This window comes from Aplidium turbinatum, chromosome 8 (genome assembly GCF_918807975.1).
Source record: "Aplidium turbinatum chromosome 8, kaAplTurb1.1, whole genome shotgun sequence".
NCBI classification, from domain to species: Eukaryota; Metazoa; Chordata; class Ascidiacea; order Aplousobranchia; family Polyclinidae; genus Aplidium; species Aplidium turbinatum.
Window position 1 is genome coordinate 31,399,734 of NC_137479.1, and position 23,062 is coordinate 31,422,795.

A 23,062-nucleotide genomic window follows, 5' to 3' on the forward strand; every position below is an offset into this window, starting at 1 on the left:
CCGAAAATACTACGGTGCTGACTGGACGTGCTACAACGTGATTGGACTCAGAAAATTACGACGTGCAACATGAAGATGATGTAATCATGCACAAATACGTCATAATAAGCAATTACATGCATCACAATGACGAACACATGCGACATTAAGCTACAGCTAAAGACATATTTGTAACACTGACATTGAGATAAAATACAAATCATCAATAGTTCTTCTAGTGACTATGGGCTAAACGTCCAGTCGTCCATGCTTTCTTGCATTTGCTACCAATCCACAGAAAATAGTGACGAAAGAGCAACACACGCGGTTCTCGTGGTATAATTCAGCTGGTTGGCGCTGGCCAGGTCTTAAGATTATTATCGACGATAAAGCTGACAGCTTGTTGTCGCAGACTACATAAAGTATAAAGCTCATGCTGTTATACATGTCTCGACGTTGTAACAACGTAAAACAACCAGAATAAGTTGTGACAATTGTAAGTTGTAAGACAACACATTATTTATCGTACTGAATGAAACTGTTCACCGGGGGCCCCACCGCGACGCTTGTGATCTCCATTTGCAGGTCAGGTCAGCTGGAGACGTTGCGGTAACAAATTAATTTCTGGCCAGTTATCAACCTATGTAACTTTATAAAGGAGCTAAACAAAGCTTTTCCTGGCCAATAGGCTGCATACATATCAGGGGGACAGAGACATGCCACGGGCCCACTTCTTACCACTGTTCACCAGAAGAATTACTGTCAGCGCTTTCATCATAGATGATAGGAAGTGAAACTCGTCGTCGATCAGAATTTGATTCTTGATTTGACTAAAGTGATTCACCGACGGGTTAGTGACTTGTATGAATGGCACTAAGAGAGAACTACATGATCATGCGATGAAGCGCAAGCAGCAGATACCAACAAGAAGGTACAGCAACATATATTCCTACGAGTTTCACTTCGATCAACAAAACTTGGATTTCCATGAAATTCATTTAAACAATTTCGGGCTGTCGTGTTTGCAACACAAGATGCAGCTTTGGATACCTAACTTAAGTGACAAGATTAAGCCGTTGCAGGGATTAATGCAATGAACAAGTTTGCAAAAAACTGATTACAAAGTCTACACGATCACTACATGGCACAATCAACATAATTAAACAGGGACAGAAAGCCAAAATCTTTAGAAATAAAGTTCTAAAAATATCGATATGATAAAATGGCACAATGCAGAATAATAGACTAAAACACTTATAATTGACACAATCCGATTGGCATCTAGCTGCAACCAATCCAATTTATTTAGAAATAAAAGTCTAAATCTCAAATGTTCACATGCTAGCATGGACTGGATGACTTTTAAATATTCAAAGATTTCCTAGGCTTAGCAAGTAGATATAATTTTTAAATTACTTTTTTAACAATTTTCCGAAAAATGGCAGGATTTCCGTCAAACGCAACTTGGAAAAAAGACCAAAAGACACCTCAAATCCATCCTTATATTGTTTACACGAAAATGGCTTTGAGGCATCTTTCCATTATAAGTTTAGCTACAAGCCGTTCACGAGCCACCCTCACAACACGTGTACTGGGGTGAGGTCAATACTTTGGTCAAAATTTTATTCCTATTATACTAAGAGTAAAGTCGAAAGGTCGTACTAAAAGAGGAAGATGCGATAGACAGAATGAGATGGAGAATGCGAGTGAAGATGATCATCGATCACCCCTACTACTGGTGTCAAAACCGAACATGGATGATGATGGTTGTGTTTTCCACCAGGATGTTTGGAGCAATGACCAGTCACAACCGGTTCGTACCAGATTCATGTTTGTATCGGCAAAGACAATAGAATGTTAGAAATCCTGAAGGGATGCGCCTTGTAATGAACCGCTGCTACAGACGGCAAAGATTCGGGGAGCTACACCCATGCCAAGCTAAGCCCAGGAACATGCAAATGTTTGGGGAAAAAAGTCTAAAACGGATATGGTGATGAGGATGAAACCGATATCCTGATCCAATGAAACTTATTTCAAGAAATATTGATTTCTTCACGGGATGAAAAGTTGCTAGTGATCATTGCAAGAGAAGAAGTTTGAAAAATCCAGAGTTAATGAAAGGGCTTGGCGAAAAATTGTCTTAAAATGAAGGAACACTGGCGGAATATCACAGTGGTAGAGCAACAAGTAATACATTGACATTTGAAGTAGATAGGTAAAGTTGAGAAATAATCTCTGAACAACGATTCCACATTAAATAAACAGTAAACACATAAGGGTTTATAACATTATTTAAAAACAAAAACAAATTTCATTGAGATATTTCCTAAAAACAAAAATAAAAACGTTCAAACTTCAATTCTTCTACTTGTTCCAAAGACTCCAGATGACCGCATTCATGCAATCTTTTAAGGATCTATCTCTTCATGAGCATCCTTACTCGATTCCGGGAAGCGAGACTGTGGATCATTTGAATTTCTGCCATGTGTGGCTGGCATGGCGATCCCATGAGGCTCCTGGAGGAAAAGATGGGAATTAATTTGCATCCCAGTGACGTCACTTTGGCAACATTACAAACACTGAGTTTCTATTTGAATAAGAATATTGACGAAGTCGCCCTAACGGCGGCGAAAGCTTTGCGTAATTTTAAATAAATTTTATTGGTTACCAAACTTGACTGTTTTTATTTAGTGATTATTACAAACACGGTTTGATAGATTGTAGGATTGTTGGGTGAAATGTTTCTTCAAGGTATACATACTGAGATCAAGCAACAGTTGTTCGACTCTCGGGGTGTGCGCTTGTGCGAAACAAACCTAGTAAATGGAATCTTTAAAAGCAACAACACTTCGGTTGTAAGCGGAAACGTTAAACCGTCAACCTTGGGTGACTGAGCCTGCGTCATTGTTTCAAATCTCATTCTCTTCTTCTCATTTTCTTTCTGTCTTCTATCTCATTTCCCAGATGTCCGGGTAGGACGGGGTATGGCAAAGCACATCCTCAATCATCCTTATGTTTTCAGACAAAGTCTTTCTGATACGTCCAAGTTTCTTTGTGTTAGGAACTGATACTTATAAAACGAACAAAGGAAATTTTAAATTTTGATTAAATTATCCTTTCGCATTACTAAATCGTCCATTGGCAAGCATATACGCTTCAAAAGGGAAGGGCAGATTCATTAAGGAAATGCACATTTTCGGACCGAGAAACCTCTTATGATAAAAACGACTTAACGTCGTATCTGGGACTTGTATGAGATTTGAACCACTGGCACAAGACTTGGTGGCGCAAAACATTCATAAAGCCTCAATCCATCGTGCAGCCATCCGTGCAATTCTTGGTGTCTTACCGGTGGGGAAAAGGCCGGATTGAATAGAGGAACCTCGTGCGGAGAAGAGATATTGAACGCCTCAGGTGGTTGTCTTGATCGGGCGCTGCGAGGTATCACTGCAAGTAACACACAGATTATTAGGTGCCGCAGCCCAGACTGCAAATCAACCTTTTTTTACATTGATTCAACGTCTGATTTGCTGTCTAAAAGAAAGTACGGAGTAGTAGTACAACTCCAGTTAACCACCGGCCACGTGTACGATCATGTGACGTAACAAATGCACATATTGGGAAGAAAGGGGCGTTCTTCCCGGCTATCAGCACAAGGCTGAGCACTCACTAGTACAGCGAGCAACTGCGATTCGCCAACCATAACGGTGTAGCTTCCACGCTAGCCATTCAGACTTTTCAATCAACAATATGTTTCTCGGCAGCCGATTTGTAGCAAGAATTGACAGCGATAGACACGTGTTTCGCCCATGAGGCTGGGCTCATCAGTATCGCACCGTATTCTGCCACAAATTTATTCGACCACCGCTTTACCAGTCAGTTTAACTCTTATCTTTGTGGAAACAAAGAAAGAGCCAACAAAACCAGCAAAACCAGCAGTGAGTGCTCAGCCTTGTGCTGATAGCCGGGAAGAACGCCCCTTTCTTCACAATGTCCTCTGCCCTGGCGCCTGCTGGTTTTGTTGGCTCTTTCTTTGTTTCCACAAAGATAAGAGTTAAACTGACTGGTAAAGCGGTGGTCGAATAAATTTGTGGCAGAATACGGTGCGATACTGATGAGCCCAGCCTCATGGGCGAAACACGTGTCTATCGCTGTCAATTCTTGCTACAAATCGGCTGCCGAGAAACAAAATGCACATATGTTACGTAGGATCAACAACAGCTGACTTAATGAAACTAAGCTAAACAAAAAAGTAATAATACAGCGCTGTATCCATTGCAGATATGCATTGCTTTCAGCGCAGCTACATATAGAAGCGTGGCCGAGAGCATTCTCACCCTTGCAAGGCTGAGTGGTGAGTACAAACAAAGGTCAACGCCATTTTCACCGAGTTTTTGGTATTTTTCGATGGGGTATCAAACCCATGACTACGGATTCAGAGCTAGAACCGCACCCACTAAGCCGTTAAGCAAGTTAAAGACGCAACAAAACTTAAAACATTGTGTGAAAAAGATTTTACGGTTACGTAAAAGTTCCAAAATATACCACAAAACTGCATCACATAAAACGAAAAAAATGCTTGGATTTGAACCCACTAACTTGTAAGGTCGCTTTGCTCAGGAGCCAATGCATCACAAGTCTCCAATAAGTAATTGTGAACTGAGCTAGCGACATTTCAGCAAGTGGCTGAAGTTGGTAAATGATGAAACTTAGCAAGTAACTGAGCCAAGCAGAAAGTTGGCATGCCACGAGTCAGCAAATTCAGTTTAGCAAGCGATGACCAAACAAGTCCGATGTTAGCTAGCTGACTTGGCAGTAGCTCAAATGCACTTGCTGAATTGTCGCATGCTGAGTGATCTGACGGCCATGCATCACTGGTCGGGTTTGAAAATCATTATCCTCATCATTATACTGTACCTTGAGAGTATACCGGTTCCGGGTGATGAGCTGGTGATGATAGCGAGCCCGGAGAACTATCTTCTTCCATGGTCGGAGGAGAAGGAGGAAGATCAAAGCTACGTTGGTGCCTTGGCAAGCTGGAATGCAAAACGAATGTAGCGAAGGCTTTCCATGGATACAAGCGACCAAGACGGCACAACAAAGTCATGGGATGAGGTTGTTCAAGCAAACGACAATTTGTGTTGAACAAAAACTAGGCTTGGAACTTGGTACAGTTCATTTTCAGTGAGAAAGTTGTTTGACAAATGCGAATAAGATCATAAAACGAGATTGATTGTGAGAACGTTTGAATAAGAACAGAAATAACTGAAATATTTGTTACTTTAAATACTAGTATCCTAAACTCTTAAAATCGTCAAACCCCGTTTTATGATTGCAATAAAGAATTATTAAATTATAGCAGCCATCGTACTGTTGTTTCTAGCACTGGTTGAAACGTTCATCTGATGAAAGTGAAAGTAAACCAAAGACAAGTTGATTTATTGCTTCACTGACGTTTCGCGCATTGTCATTGTGCGCGAAACGTTAGTGAAGCAATAAATCAACTTGTTTTTGGTTTACTTTCACTTTCCTCAGATGAACGTTGCAACAACGTTATTGCAATCATATTCCAATTAGTGATACAAACGATAGTTGTCTTGATGAACGCCAAACTTTTCACAACCCAACGTACTTTTGTCACCTGGCAACTTTAAAAAGAATAAGGAAAACACGCAGTTTCCATGGGCAACACGATAGAAAACGTCACAAAGCTACATGATGACGTACTCATCTAGTTGGTCGAAGACAGAAGGAGTGGCAGGTGCCAGCGCGTCGTCGATACTTCGCTGGGCGTCGCTGTAGTTCGCGATGACTGGTGTATTGTGAGAAATGGGAGGGAGCCGTTCCACATGGGCAGGTTGGTTGACGTCACCAGTGGCGCTTATTGGGTCGGCGGCCAAAGCGGTGTCCTCGTCGAATAAGAGCCTGGGCAGGGTTTCCACTGGGAGAATGTTGAATAGAGATATCACGAACAAAGACAAACTGGAATTTTGACGAATATGATACTTTTAGCTTTTGTGTTTCATCCCAAAGAGCAAAATCCGTCATTTTTTCATTGATTCAATCTGCAAATGTTGAATCAATGTAGAAATGGCGTATTTTGATATCTGGAATCTTTACATCCACAACGAACGCAGATTGTATGAAATACTTTAATAAGTTTACTTCACAATGTAGATACTAACGACCTGTTTTAGCCAGATGCTGCGAGTTGACTGAGGTAATAGCGAATTGCACTAGCTTTCAGAACACAGTTCCCTACTTATGCACTATGACGCATGGTATTGGAGTTAGTGAGTCGTTGTTTTATGCGGATGTTTTTGTTTGGCTTGAGGCTGCTGTCTTGAATGCTGTCTGCTGAGTTTCTGTGCTGTTAGGCGTTGCAGTGAAATTTTGTTGAATCAGTTGATTAATAGATTAGGTGACGTAGTTCTTCCCTTTCGGCACAGTTGTTGATCTTTGGACTCTTTTTACTTATGAAAATGGCCTCATTGAAGCGCAATTGTACCGCTTCGTTTTTCTCGAAAAACGAAACTAAAAGCGAAACTCAATCTATTACTTTAATCTTCTTCTTGCGTTTGAGGCCGCCGCAGATCACGTTGTTACATCCAGGCGCAGCAGCCAATGGATTGTGTGTTCATCGAGCGTTGTGAATTCCACATATCTGTCCTGGGTCGATATACATGACAATGGTACATAATGTGGTGTGCAGTCTGAGAATCTGAGCCACATGCACAAGATGGTGAATCGGCGAGGCCCCATTGGAACATGTTGCTGTTGAAACGGCCCACCCCAGTCCGCAGGCGATTGAGCTTCACCCATCCCTTCGGTGGTAGTTCTGCTCCAGGTGGGGTGTTGGTATTGGGAAGGACTGTGAATTGGGTTGGTCTCGCAACTTCTCTCCATTCACTGTTCCAAATTTTGGAAATGTGGAAGTTGGATTTACAGATAGCTGCAGCATGTCGAGAAAACGGGCGTCGAGATTTCAAGCGCTGGGGCTATTGGGAGTGCCAGTTTAGGACAATCTGGTTGAGGAGGTGGTCATCTCTTGACATAGCTTGTAGGACCAGACTGCGTACGTAGTTTTACCTACGAAGTCTACCTGGGGCGATGCCTGATAGTACCAGCAGAAAGTCAGTGGGAGTTGGAAGCAGGCAACCCGTGATTATTCTCAAAGTGGTGTTGAGGGCAGTGTCAATTTTGCAAGTGTGTACGCTGCGGCACCAAGTGGGGGAAGCATATTAGGAGGTGCTGTAACAAGTGCAAGAGCACATGTACGGAGTGTGGATGTATTAGCACCCCAGGATGTTCCAGCTAGGCATCTCAGCAAGTTGTTGCGTGCTGATAGCTTGGCATGGAGGGCTTCAGCATGGTGTTTGTAGGTTAATTGTCGGTCGAGCTTCACTCCTAGGTAGGTGGGACACGAGTTGTGTGGGAGTGGGTTTCCGTTGATAGAGACTGACAATTGGCGCGTAGATTCCATGTTGCAAAGGTGAAAAGGTGTGACAGTGGTCTTTGCCAGGCTCAGTTTCAGCATCCACAGCTTCAGGTAGTCTGCGATTTGGGCCACGTTATCTGTAAGTGCTTCCTCTACCACATGCCAGTACTTGTCAGAATAGAGTAGTACCAGATCATCAGCATAGCCGTACTGGCGTGACGTAGTCTCTGGCATGTCACTGATGTAGATGTTAAATAATAGGGGTGGTAAGCATGATCCTTGCGGAACACCGTTTCTTTAGCGGCGGAGCCAGCTGCACTGCCCGTCACTCGTCTTCAGCAAAAAGATCCGATTTGCCAGAATGTTTGCGAGAAATTGCACTACCTTTTTGTCTGGGATCATACAGAGGAGCTTTAGGGTTAACCCTTGGTACCACACAGTATCATAAGCAGCAGTGAGGTCCACCAAGATTACTCCCGCTTTGTTGCCCTTCTCGAAACTTTTCTCTATATCCTTGGTCTGCTTGATGAGTCGTACAGCGTCCGTGTCGAAATCCAGCTTGTTCTTTTTGTAGCTGGGGATCAACAACTGGCTCGAGTATAGTTCGCAGGAACCGTTTCAGGATCTTGTATGGGACGCAGAGTAGTGATATTGGTTGATAGCTCTTGGGATTATCAGCTGGCTTGTTTGGTTACTTTAATCAAAATAACTTTAATAATAATTTAATAAGAATTACTTTACTAAGAATAACAATTGAAAGACATTCAACAAATAAATTGACTGGTCTGGGGTCAATGCAAATTAAGTTTTAAACCAAAGATCGTTGATACAGCAACAGTATATTTGCCGCATCACGATACGCCCAAGACAGCAACATTCGTCATTTTTATATTGATTCAACGGCTGCAGACGTTGAATTAATACAAAAAAATGACAAGTTTTGCTGTCTGGGACAATACTCATACATATCACATTTTATCTACAACAAAGAAAGCATAGATACGTCATAAAGAAACTTACTTTTAAAATCATTGTGGGCGTCGTATCCTTCAAAGGGGGCGACTGGGTAGATGTCGCTTTCGTCACTTCCCTCGTTGTCCGATGTAACCGCAGTTTCATCGCTTTTGCCAGAAACTTCAACGACGGTGGGATCTTCAACATCTTCATTTTCATCATCACTAAATTCATTTTCATCATGACTAAACTTATCTTTCAGATCATCATCATCGGCATCAAAACCGTCAGCGTCAAGTTTTTGCTCTTGAACTACTTTACTGGCAACTTCGTTGGTAAGTTCTTCACGGCTCCAATAGCTTTGCTCGTTGAACAATCTAAATAATCAAGTTAAGGTGTTACGTTATATTATTGTAACTTCACAACCTGTACCCCCTCCACGAGGGAAAGTTCATCTATCAAATGGGTAAGTTTTATACCTGGTTTTATATAAGGAAAAATGGACCATGATGAATGATCAAATCGTGTATGAATAAAGCTGATGGGGGTAATTTTGCCTTTGAAAAAGCGACGAGGGATAAACGAGGTAGAACCACCGTCATGCGGTATATTGTATATTGCGGTTCCCTCCTATGTTTCATTTATGCTCAACTTACATTTTGGTCTTGTTATGATACTCCCCACTGCAAATTGATCCCCTCTGGTTGCAAAGACTGTCTAGGGATCGGTAGCCTAGATATTAAGTCGATGACGTACTTTAATAAAGCAGCATAGCCTAACAGTGAATTATTTTAATGTTCATCAATTAGAGGCAAAACTGTTGAAAGAACAACATTGTATTTGTTCAATAGTTGGAAGACCAGTGTTAGGCTACAAGAAATTGAAAATATTATTTTCTCATCTCGCTACTCAATAGCAGTTCGTACAAAAGTCAATCGTCAATCGATTTCGAGTAATGGGTAGTGACAAATTTAAGTCATAAGTAGAGTAAACAACCGGAAACAGACATTGCAGTCGGCTGCAGCGTGGGTCAGGTGTACGTCGGAAGGCGTACACCGATGCATAGCGCTCAAGTCCGCTTTCCCGCAATGCAGGATAAAGATAATAAAACAAAACAAAAAACAGTCTGTCCCTTTCATCGCTCACTTCCCTGACGTTGCCAATAAGCAAACGGGTGCTTTGGGTCTTACTGGCATGCTGGGCTTAATCATTAATCTGGGTTTACTACTTTCTGGGAACTACCAGCTTCCAACATAACAGACGCGCTTTGGACAACAACTTTTCGCATGTTGCCGTCCTTGTCTGATGAGTGCCGTGAAGTGCTGCTCGAAAAACGATACCGCCATGTTGTTGGACAACATATTGTCAACATTAAAATCTCATAAAAAGCGTTAAAACTCCACAGCATACAAGTAATAACATGGCAGAGGTAGTGTGTCCTGACAATACCAAGAACCTGGAATAGAAGTATTCAACGTTTTGATCGCTTGAGCCTCAGAGATTTCCTGCCATGGCATCCTATAGTGGAAATGTCACCTCATGGCAAATCACAACAAGCGGTTGGTTGCAGAAATGGTGCTGACTTTATTGCCAAGCAACGATTGTGACGTCATAATCCCAGATCAATGAAGGCGCCTCCATTTGCTGACGAAACCATATAAAGGGATTTTATCAACAATGTCGCCGCGCTGGTTTGTTATTGTGGTCGAAATGGGAACGCCTTAAAAGATGCGACCAGGCGACCTCAGTTCAATCTTTGCTGGGCTCCCAGTAAGGTACCGAAGTTTCAGGATTAGCAACAAGAAATCGAACTAACTTGTAAAAGAGCTGAATAACTAGACATTGTAGTACAAGTAATGATCGTAGTTTCAGTGGGTTCTCTATCAGTAACATACGCTACAATCACTGGATCGAGGTGCTGGCAGCTCCCAGAGACCTTGTTTCAACAGTTGCTTCAAATGGTGTTTTAAAAGTGTTCTTACTTTTTCTCAGTGTTTGACATAATTATAAACTAGGCTATTGAAGTCAAAGTGCAAGCTTTAAGAGAACTATTTAGAGCAGGGGTTCTCAACCTTTTTTTACACCATGGCCCCCTTTGAAAATTTTGAAAAATCAATGGCCCCCCCTATTTTTTCAACCTTTTGAAAAAATGGAGAAACGTCATTTTAATTAAAAAACTTGTTTATATAGTAACCGGTACTTAGAATGATAAAATGATATAAATACAACACACAATAAACATGATATAGTACATTAAGTAGTTATTACATATGTTGTTAATATGATAGTTGAGCTTGTTTTTGCAGTATTTTTATTAATATGTAGCCTATTAGTATTTTTATTAAAGTTTAATTTATTTCTTTTGTTATATAGTGTTGGAGAGGACTTAGAGATGATAAATTAAAAAAATTATTATTTTTCAAATTTTTCTATGGCCCCCTTGAAAAAGGTTTATGGCCCACTAGGGGGCCATGGCCCCCAGGTTGGGAACCCCTGTTTTTGTTAACAATGCGTTGTTGTGATCTCATAACTTCAATCAATCACTAAGTATGACGCATGTTTGGGCGGAAAAAACAATTTAAAACTTTTGATCTTTCCATTTAGCTTTCTCGCACTCACTCCATGAAAGTAGAAAATGTTCAACTGAACAGCGACGTTTATCCTCGTGGGGTTTGGTCGCGCTCAAGTCAAAAAGTACAGAGAAGGCAGACAGCCTTTGTGGCCACTTTAACTGTCTTGTCAACATGAGCCACGTGTCCTAGGTGGGTGTCAAACCGACGACCTTCGATCAGACAGCCTCATCACTGGGTCATGCAGCCGACCAAACAAGCAGCGCAATTTCCTGTGGTATGTTCGCAGTGTTGCCGAACGGTTTGTTCATCAACGTTTCAAAGTTTGAAGTCAGTTCATAGTCAAGGACTTCAGTCTTCCCTTCCTCGGGACAGCGGCCTGGTCCTGAACTATTCAGAACAGGTAGCCAGCATCCATTATATTATCCAATTCACTTGTATAGTTAACAGGTTAAGGTCCTGGTTAAATTTGAAGCATCCACGCTGTGTTGCTCAGCAACATGCCACGCAATATCAATGGTTTTGACGTTACTTTGATTTAGTTTATGACGTTAAAATGACGTTATTTTACTCTACATCAACTGCTGTGAATGTGATGACTAAAATCTATCCTGACAATGATTTGAGATCCTTGAGGAGTGCGGAGGCTCTCACATTGGTTCAGGAATTGGAAATGGATCCAGAGCAGCAATAGGAGGAGGAGATGGAGATGATCTTCTACTGAGGCTGGAACTCGGCTTCCGTGGAGTGGCGATGGGGTTAGATATGGTGGAGGTCTCCAGCCGTGGCTGTGTCATAACAAAGGAGTGATTAAATGCGTGCCTACGTATAACTAGTAGTGCAGGCAAGGTTGTTAAGTTAAGAAATTTGCTCTTTTTTAACTGAAATTTTGCTTGATTGCATGTCTGCTGGTAGAACCCGTTTGTACAGAACCATAGTTGCACAAAGAAATTCCTCAAATGGATTTTGGCTAACTTATGAGTGGTCTGGCTGGTCGAAGCATATTATAACTTCAAATAATTACCAGTTTGAACTTTTAAAAAGTCTTCCCAATTGAAAAATAAACACTCTTTTTCCAATTTACAATTCCCAGGTTTTTCTTTTCACACAAAACAAAGCAACAACATTTTGATAATCCGTGGACGTATTCTTGCAACAAAACCTCACCTGTTCGAAGCTATCACTTCGTTTTGATTTTCTTTTCCAACACCAGCAAGCGATAATGACCAAGAGAAGAATAAAAAGAACACCAAACAAAATAGCCAAAGCCACCAGCCATGGAGGATACACTTCAACTTCCATTGTAAGAACAATAGAAGGGCAAGAGGTTGAATCGGTAGAGTCTACTTCGAGAGTTGCTACCAAAGTGCTGGCAGTTGTCGCCAGAGTAGATGCAACAGTTGATTCAAACGTTGTTTCAGCAGTTGTTTCAACAGTAGATTCAGAAGTTGTTTCAACAGTTGTTTCAACAGTAGATTCAGAAGTTGTTTCAACAGTTGTATCTGGAGTTGATACAAAAGTTGTGTCAGCTGTTGACGTGAAAGTTTCAGTAGTTGTTGGAGGCATGGTCGTTGCTACTTCCGGGTAGCCTGAAAATAAATACAGATCTGGTTCAACAACTATTGATGACAATCCTATTTTGTGACATTGTCTTCCGCGTGTCTCGGAAGGCGCAGTGGTGCACGGTACTTAAAAAGAGGCCACTATTTAGAAAAGAGTTTGGAGTTCCATTGGGAGGATTCATAATTCAGAAAGATACACAGATGTGAGTTGGGGTTTAAAGCTTTTTGGGTTGTGGGCTTTTTTATGGTGTGGTTACCACAAATAGTGTAAATGAGGGAGGTCAAATACCCCTAACTGATAAGAAATAACCTGAGGAATAAAGGGTCACAAAACAAAAGCTCAGAAACCTAAGAATTTTTACGTTGAATTGCGATTATTGGAATGAATTGCCATTCGTTGATTGCAGCAGTAATTAAGTAACCAAGTAGTAAAGTATTATTGAAACATTGCCTACATCCAATTTTGAAGAGGTAACTTTTAATTGAAGAAGGTCGCCAGAAACAAACAATCTGCATGTTTTAGTTTCAGAAACTTTAAAGTTTAATATCATAAGATAGGCAACCTACCAACATGTCTATTACACAAAACGCAGTATCTTGAAAAACATCAGTTTAAATTAAATTAATTCTGGTCTACACAACAGTAGGCTACAAGTCTACTAGTTAGAGAGCCCAGACCGATTCAATTCCACTTTCAAACAAAAGGTTTGATATTTGGGTTTAGAAAACCTTGATGTTCTGATTAAGAAAAATTAATTAAGGTTTTCTAACTGTGCGTTAAGAAAAAAGTCTCCAAACTTGCTCTAAAACAGGGTTGTCAAATTAAACATATCTAAAAACAAACATGTTTTCAGATATGATTGTGAGGTATCCCACCCAGCTGTGTTCAGTGTTAAGGAAATTTCTACTGAAGTTGTTGAAAAGTATTCAATAGTTAAAAAGCATTAATTGTTATTGTAAATGTAATATCTTGTAATTATTTCTGGCTCTATCCGCGAGTGTGGCAAGATGGAATATACTGCAGACCACACCATCTGTAACTACACCATCTCTACCATGCGTCAAATGGTGTACGTGGTCTGTGCAAACTTGATGACGCATCAATTCAGTGACTTCTCGACACCTACCCAAACATCTAACCCGAGTCACCAGGTGATAAAAGACAGAACCCGTTGGAGCATCAAAGAAATGGTTTACACGAAGAAGAAGATTGTGTAGAATTTAGATTATTGTTAAACAAACATTTTAAAATTTACATTAAAATCTTTAAATGAACGTTAAATGCTCCACAGACCAACTTTTTTATACACACTCCAGACTATCTTGAACTATCTTTTAGTTTCTATAAGTAGATGAACGCTCCTAAAACACTTGTGTAGTGTATATACAATTGTGAATACAACTTATAATGGGGATCATGCATGAAACATTTGCTGAGTGTGCCTCCACAATGAGGTAATGTTACCAGAGCGGCCCACGCGATTTATAAGTTTGACAAGCTTTTCTAAAATGTTTTGCATGCATGGCGTTGTTAGGACAATGTTTTGCACTCTGTTGATATTTCAACAGTTCTAAAAAATACGAATTTGTAAATAAAGGACTTTTTTATTTCAACCCTTCGTATACAGGTTGATCTCTAACACAAGAAAGCCAATCCTGTCGCGGCTTAGAAATTATCTTTTTCTTGATCAGAACACTAAGATATACTGAACCCAAAATAAGCATCAAACCTACTTAAAAGTGTAATTGAATCGATCTGGCTCTCTGACTACACAGGAGAGGAGCAGATGGCAACATTGTACATGGTGTCGTGAAGTTCTGTTCTGTTGCTTTAGGCTTTATTTTGATTGCGGCGGCACCGCTCACATGATTGTAAGGTAGCATCTTTCTTTACAACTTTGTTGAGTTGCCATTAACAAGTTGCTTGTGTTGAAGTAGGGTGGTGCTGGTATAGTTTTCTGTTGCTGTTACGTGAAGGTATATTTATGTTCTGATATGTTTTTCAGTTTATTAAAGCCTTTAAATGATGTCATTCACTTTCGTTAGTTAATTCTATTCGTTACACATGGCACCTGCACTTACGGTAAGTCGGTCTTTGTACAAACGCTTGCAAGGCAAACGCACAAAGCTGCATGTCTAATGGGCTATTCATCTCGTGACACAAGGTGTCGTCGGCGAGGTCAATCGGCAAAGGTTCGTTGGTAGAGGGGGAGTCGATGGCAAGAAACAACACCGTGATGTCACAATCAGCATTGGGAACAATCTTGCAAACCTGAACAGGAATTTTTTGCAGATTGTTATGAAAAGTATCATGCTGATATACAGCAGGATTGCTGATATACAGCAGGATTGCTGATATACATCAGGATTGCTGATATACATCAGGATTGCTGATATACAGCAGGATTGCTGATATACAGCAGGATTTCTGGGAGCTCTGGCCTGTGGATCGGACGTAACAAACATACCAGAACACTTAGTTACCCATCATTGCATTCGACCTAAAGTGTAAATGTCAAGTTTTCACTCTACAGCCAAATTGGACTTTATATCACGCATTGACACTTAGTAATAGTTTCTTTCATAGTTCCATTTAAAGTATTGTATTTCTTAGCACCACCAACACACCGAAGAAGCGAAGGTGGCAACATTAAACTTTCTTTTCCAAAAAGAAGACAGTTTTAAATACCCAACACATACTAACCGCATAGCGACCGCTGGTATCATCAGACGCAAAGCATGTGCTTGTGTCTGGCACGCTCTGCACATAGCTCACATAGCTTAGTCCATCTTCAATGCGTCGAGAGAAGCTTCCCTGCTTCACGAGATCAGATGCCTCTGCTTGGTTGCCGACTTGTAAAACTCGTAGGTCTGAAAAATACACATTTTCTTTAAATATGAAAGACCCACATTAGTACAAATGGTTTGTTATTTAATAGCGCTGAAGATGAAGACAGTGCAAGTTTTGAAAGGTCTACTGAACATGAGTTTAGTATCTACATTTTGGGCTCTTTATTTTTTGATTAGATTGACCTGAGTTGAGTTCATTGATTGTCAAACTACTATCTTGCGTGTGCGGTTAGCTGTTTTCATGTTATGCCTTTACGGTTTTAGCATAATTTAAATTCCACAAATTAATGATGATAACAAACAGTGCTGGTACTATTTTCCATAGAACCACATTTCGGTCTCAAACACGTCTTTACGTTCGTGCTTTGTCCCTTCTACCTTGTTGACATGTATTGTTGTCGCTGTGATGGTTAGCAAGAGAAATAAGCTGAGCTGGAGCATCACTTACCGTCCAACAAAACCTCGCCACTAAGGTCGAACGATAAACAGGTTTGCCATAAATTATTATTAACTGAATTATTTTCAATCATAGTTACTTTGAAAGACAAAAGAAAAGTAAAGTAGTTTTTTCCACTTTTGACAAAAGAAAACATTAATTAATCAAAGTTAAGAAGAAATTGAACAAATTGTTTGTGTCACGATTTCTTTCTATCTCTTACCAGGAAAAAGACTTGGAAAGGTTCAATGACGTAGTTTAATGGGTTATAACCGAAAAGCAGTCAATTAAATTCACGGATAGTTCTACTAGTGAAATGATATATGAATACGCTTGAAGGACTCCAACGAATGGTTCACCACTTCCAGCAATTAATCAAAGTAACAGTAAACAGCAATAGATTCCAATACTTGCAACTATTAATCGAGTTTAACGTAATCCACTCACAGCTTCTCATACAATTCTATTTTCAATCAGAAATTATATTAGCATCAACTTTGCTTTACTCGTATTTAATAACTTCAACTCTCGATCAACAATAATCTTTGCATTTACTACCAACTGCCACTACTACAACAATGATCTCTCATCACCAACTCATCATAATAATCAACTCATCATAATAATCATTACGCAAATTACACCACTATTTATAGAAGGTCTTTCGGTATAGTAACTTCGAGAAGGTTACGTAATGTTACATCATAGGACTCATGGTTCTGTCAAGTTGCACTAAATCGTAAATAAGCCGAAGTTTCTAGATTGTCACGTAGGGAAAATGATTCTAGAAAATACATTGCATAATAATGATTTCGCAATCAGAGATCCATTGGTAAACATCCTTGTGACATCATGACAAACGATATTTGGTGATTGAGAAAACAACAGAATGTTCGAGGTTCGCATCTTACAGAATGGTCCAGAACTACGTTACATAACAAAGATTCGCAATCAAAGGTTACTTCAGGTCATAACCGATAATAACACATCGCACCAGAATTTTACAATCAAAACAACACGCTCGTTGAAGACACAAAGCAGTCCATCGCGAGGCCTTGCACATTGATTGTGACAGTTTGGTTTCTTTAGAATGTTATTTTATAAGAGAACGCATGATCACCATTACTGCTGTCCACTGTCCAGGTACCGTATTTTACGGACCATAAAAAGCATTTTACATCCTTTTTTCCTTATAAATTGATCGTGCGCCTTAAAAGCCGGTGCGCCTTATGTATGAACAAAAAACTAATCAAAGCAATTTATTGACAGTGCGCCTTATAATCGGGTGCGCTTTATGGTCCGTAAAATACGGTAATTGCAAAATGAAGCAAGTCGAACTTTATAACCCCTTACCTATGGCTAAAAATTGTTCTGCAGTGCCGCAAACTCTTGCGGAAACTAAAGTTACTTCTGTAGTGGCAATACTTTGAAGTCTGAGGTAACCCATAAGCACATCCGATCTGGCCTGAAGGAGACCCGCCGCGTATGCGCCCGAGACGACTGTAGAGGAAGAGTCCGCCGTGATTTCTTCGATCACGTAAAACTGTACGTTCACCAAAGGAAGAAATACTGCAGTTGCAGTGATCTAAACATAACACCCAAAATTGAAACCGTATATGTTTCAGAACAGATTATACTCCAAAGATCATTCTTTTGTCACAAGCATGCCCATTGTTTGTGTTACAAAACTGAAATCGCAAATCAATGCAGATAAAAACTGGTATTTAATACAGCAGCAAGTATCACTGTTTGATGCAGGGTAGAGCATAAATACATTATGTTAAATAAATCACAATCTCAACTAAAACCTCATGTTGTTTCAATTTGTGAATGTTCTGTCTCAAGTACAATGCAAGTGGTGCTATCTATAACCGCAAAGCAAGCATAAACTTACGACTATGGCAAGAGCAAGCCCAAAAGCAAGCAAACTTACTCACCAAAACTCTATAAGTTACACCTCGTGAGTTGTCAGCAATGAAAGCACCAGTAGAACGACGCCGCCTAATGGTGGAGAGTAGGGAAAGAGACGCATTAGTGTAAGCTTGCACCAGTGCAAAGGCAATTTTCTGATTCTGATCGTCGAGCGAAGATGTTGTTTCGAACTCTAAAATATGAAGTTTCATTGTAATGATATCACAACAACAGTTTACAGTTTCAAATAAGCTTTTACTTTAATGACGTGAATTTATTACAAAAAAATCTCAGAGATACCTACTTACTTCAAGGTGGAAACATACAGAAGAAAAACAACTTTTTTGTATGCATTTGTCACTGTTTTTCACACCTTCCTCTGTAAATAGATTTGACATGCAAAAGCAGGGGTTCAGCTTATTATGGCTGTTTGAGCCAAATACTGTGCCTTACATTAAACGAAGAGTCACAATAAGCAAACTTTAAAATAATACAGCATAAAAATTGGAGGTTCTTTTTATTCCAAGAATCATACGAAGCTAAGTTTCAAACCTTAACCACTCAAAAGTCAGCACAGGATTAAACTCTTCGAATAATCTTTTACCTTCCCATTAACAATTTGTCAGTCACGAACACCTTTCCCTGCACTTGGCTAAAAATCTATTATTATTCACCTTTCATCATTTGATGCCTTTTCTGTAATGGCTGCTGCTCTCTTTTCTGCTTGCAGTTCTCTCCCTCCCTTCAGCTATCATCGCAACATCGTTTGTCTCACATCAGGCAGCTTTGCAAATTCTCTTCAGATTTTATGAGGCTTGTCGTATTTGATTGAAATAAAATTTTGAACTGTTTTTATCAAACTGCGATGTCTTTATGAGTTAAAATCAATAAAAATGATTTAAGATAATCATGTTTTGTTTTGCTCCCATTGTGACAACATGCAGTACACTGTGATGCAATACAACAGGCATCGAAGAGGGGACATAGAATCATTGAGTTAGCTGCTACCCTCATTTTGGCATACCATGAATGACTACAACTAGAATTGGAACAGAGAAACATGAGCTAACCAACGCTTTGTTTGAAAGAAAAACTAATTATGTACAAATTGCAACAATTACATTGACACAAATGAAGATAAATGCCTCGCAAATTGTTTATTGTTCCACAAAAAAGCCACAATAACTACACAGCCACAACGAATGGAGGCCATAATAGGCACTAGGCAAAGCTCTCTAAATGGTTATAAGTTTGGTTAACATAAACTGTAAGAACTCTTCTGGCAGCATGAGTAGCAACATTAATGAAATATGACCAAAATACCAAAATCATTTGCTGACAAATTGGCATATTAGAGCCACTCTAATTTTAGCTATTCACTGAGCTTACACCAGCAAACTTACTTAAAAGAACAATTGAATTATCCAGTGGTTGTGCAACTGGTACAGTGGCATTGATGATTTCTGGAATTAGCAAATCGTCATCTGGAGGAAAAATTTAACGTTAGAAATATAACTCACTGATAAGATAAGCATAATCAGTTTTTTGAAAGCAGGTGCAAGAATTAGAAATCAGCAAAAATTTTGGTTTACAATTTACTCATTTTATAATGATTAGTTTGTTTACATGGAAATATGATATATGCAGTAAATTATTGAGATTAGAAAAAAATACTGTAATTTACCAAGTATCATATTATACTAACTCTTAACTTTCAAATTAAAAAAGAGGGGGGTTTGCGACACTTTTTAACCTTGAATGGGCGTAAAGTCCACAAGGGATCCACGTAAAGCAGTAATACTCCACGTAAATACTTAAAGCATTTAAAGCATCTAAATATAGTGAAAAAAATATTTGAAACAATTATAAGATTAACTTTCACTCTGTTATTAATATACTAACTTTACAATTTTATCATCCGCGCCGACTTCAGGGGGGGGGGCGGCCCATAAATTTATGGTTGAGGGGCAACAAAAATGGTTATTACAAGTGGTGTTTCAAAGATAAAGACTTAAAGAATGCTGAAAGCGAAAAATAGCCTACGTTGCTTTTGCTGCAAAACAGCAGCTGATCGCATGGCTTTCTCATACTGTATGGAAATTTCAAAGTGTATAGATCAGTGTTTCTCAACCTTTTTTGGCCCAACGCCCCCTTCATGAACTAGCAAAATTTTACCGCCCCCCAACAAAAACGATTAATTAAGAAAAAACGAAAAAAAAATACTATTAATACTACAAAAGTGCTTAAATGCCAAGCAGAGTGAATTACATCAAATATAGGCTAGTTTATCAGTCTCTAAAACCCTCACAGCCTGTTTTACCCTAAAAAGGGGAATCATCAGAAGGTCCTTATTCAAATAGAATTATATTTATATTAGAATCAGGACCTTTTGATGATGCCCCTTTTAGGGCGAAACAAGCTGTAACGATTTTAGAGACAAGTAACTATATTTGATAACAAGCAAATATATATTTGCGAGCATGAAAACAGTATAGGCCTACTGGTAGTCAGTGTGAACCTTGGGCTTGGTAAGAAAGTGCCAGTTTCTTCACATCTGGCGTAAAGCCAGTGTGAACATTCGAAGATCACCTCTTATGGATATCATATGTCAAGTGGGTTTTTCTGTTTGGTAGGGGAACGTTCAAATATTACGTAACGCTTTTTTTCCGAATTTTTGACCCCCCCTTCCCCATGTAACGCCAACGTAACGCTTTTTTCAATCCCCCCCTCCCCCATGTAACGCTTTTTCACTACAAATTCAGCACAAAAACTACCATTTCGTACTCGAAAGCGTTATGTAACGTTTTACTTGAACCCCCTCCCCCCCAATGTGACGCTAACGCAACGCTTTGCATAAACCCCCCTCCCCCTCGAAGGCATTACGTAATATTTGAACGTTCTCTAGGTAGCAGAACAACACAGCTGAATCCCTTTTCCACCAGGTATGAGGTAGGAAATGCTACCACGAAAATACGAGCTCTTTGACGAAATCGTTACGCTGGGCAGTAGATGGTTTAAACCAGAATGCCCCCTAATAATCAAAACGCCCCCCATAAGCCTAGGAAATTATACCGCCCCCCCCCGGGGGGCAGTACCGCCCCCGTTGAGAACCACTGGTATAGATGGTAGAGTAACTTACGCTGCTGAAAGTCATGTAACTATTCACGTCAATATTAAGTAAACCAGCTAATTAGACGCGCTATTTTCAACGAGGCCTTCCCGCTGTGAGATCAATTATGATTCAACAGAACGCATTGTTTTGTTCGCAGTGTGTGAGGATTAAATTGAAAACCGATAAAAGAAAAGGTGTTTAATGGTCTTGGCCGCAGATATTGCCTGCAATAACGACGTCTCTTACCGCTATTATCACCTAGCTAACCTGACATCATTGTTTTATGCGGTCGCTAAGGTTTGACATCGACTTCAACGATCATGGAATGTTACATAATTAAAACGATTATATCCTACACGCAAAAATAAAAAAATTGATCTCTTAAAACAGCTCTTTCCGCTGTTTTGTCTCGTGAACTTTGCATATTGCTCAACAAGTGCATAAAGTTTAGAATTGACAAGAAATCATTAAATTTGAAAATTAAGTTTGAATCACTGCAAGTAAACGTATTCAAAACTTTTACTTTGGCTGACGCCATTACACACTGCGTAATCTACAGTACGTCGGCAATGATTTTACCGCAGCAAAAATGCGTTTGTTTTGAAAACTGTCGAGCTTGTCTCGTGTATAAGTTGAACCTGTCTTTTTGAGGTGAAAATTACTTGCGAACATCTCGACTTATACTCGAGTATATACGGTATTCGATAAAAGACTTTCGACAAAAAACAGAAGAGAAAACACTTCGCCGCTGTTAACGCTTTGAAGGTAAGTAATTAGCAAAATGAGCAGAAGCGAAGCTAATAAAACTGATAGTGGGTTTTCACTCTGCTTGAGATCATGATTTTTTGCGTTTTATTTCGATAACTTCACTGTTTTGATCGTTGTTATTCACTCGCACAAAAAGGAAATGAATCGGCTTGTTTTCCAACTGTTTCAATTATGAGCTAACCATATCAAAATTTTAATAGACTAGGGGTAGGCTACTGCTTGCGTAAAACTAATCGTTTCAAGCAGCGGTTCTCATAAATTCGGTTTGCGATCTAGGTGTCTAATATAAACAAGACACTAAGCTTAATCAAAAACTACTTTAATTGAGTAAAATAGCGTTATGGTTATGACGTCATCACCTTTCTCGCCCCCCCCAAGGTTTGTTGAAAAGTTGGCGCCTATGAACTTTGTCATAAAATACCGTAGCATTGGAACTTAAAAACAAAAAACTCTCATTGTACATTTGTTGCAACGACAGCTGTTACTTTGCAGTGCACTGTGCATCATGCAAACATAGATCATACCAGATATGATCATGACAGATCGGTCTATTTTAGGTGTGATTTTAAACAAAACTCTCAGTTTACTGCGTCAGTGAATGGGTGGGTCAGCCATCTCCATTTGTACTAAGGACCACTTGAAAGCTCGTACAGGTATTATTTTTACCGACCAAGCGACATATACCGACCAAGCAGCGACATATACCAGCAGCAGATAAAAATTAAATCTTATTAATGTGTTAGTTTATACTCTTGGTATGAACCAAAAACAAACCCCTTAAGCTGATACCAATGACCCTGCCGTTTCATGACCCTACCAAGGCTACCATTTATATATTTGTTTGCAAATTTAAGAACTTAATAAACAGAGCTATCTTGGTGGACAGACAGCTCATTCCATTTGAAAGGAAAAACCAACTCACCTGCTTCTTGTGCTGTGGAAAACGTAAAAGATATGAGAAGTATTGAGATTGTTGCTACTGACAAACGAATCATCATGAATCCAAGAACTCCAAATGCTATTTTCAATCACATAATCTATCTTTTCACATGGAAACACTATTTACATTTTCTTCTAAAACTAGCGTCAACTTTTATCAAACAACAAACTTTAAAAAAATATAAGATCTGTAAAAGAAAAAAAAAATTGTGATACAGTTGACTATTTTTGCAGTAACAATAATTAATAACAGAATTACAAAACTTTAGACTATCAACAACCTAAAGAACAAGCTGGCTTTAAGAAAGGTTTTTTAACCATGGAGCACCTGCATAGCGCATACTACTATCAATCAACTAATCGAGAAAACAAATGAACACAATATTCCACTCTGCCTTTGACTAGTAGATTACAAAAAGTGTTTGACTCTATTGAAACATCAGCTGTCATCTCAGCACTGGAAGAACAAGAAATTGATCAACCATACACTAAGCTTTGAAGAATATTTACATAAAAAACATATCAATAATTTGATTACATAAA

General features: G+C 39.4%; 1 protein-coding gene across 1 annotated transcript; it reads right to left on the reverse strand.

Moving 5' to 3' along the window:
• Positions 1–71: 71 nt before the first annotated feature.
• LOC145776282 (uncharacterized) lies at positions 72–22,676 on the reverse strand. The gene is made up of 13 exons (XM_082587685.1): positions 22,503–22,676; positions 19,104–19,184; positions 17,727–17,893; positions 17,143–17,374; positions 15,208–15,374; positions 14,586–14,775; positions 12,109–12,530; positions 11,596–11,729; positions 8,438–8,748; positions 5,707–5,920; positions 4,897–5,015; positions 3,329–3,426; positions 72–2,495 (listed from the first exon to the last, which is right to left on the reverse strand). Exons 1-13 carry the CDS (start codon positions 22,576–22,578, stop codon positions 2,388–2,390), a joined length of 2,319 nt encoding a protein of 772 aa, XP_082443811.1. The 5' UTR covers positions 22,579–22,676; the 3' UTR covers positions 72–2,387.
• Positions 22,677–23,062: the final 386 nt, after the last annotated feature.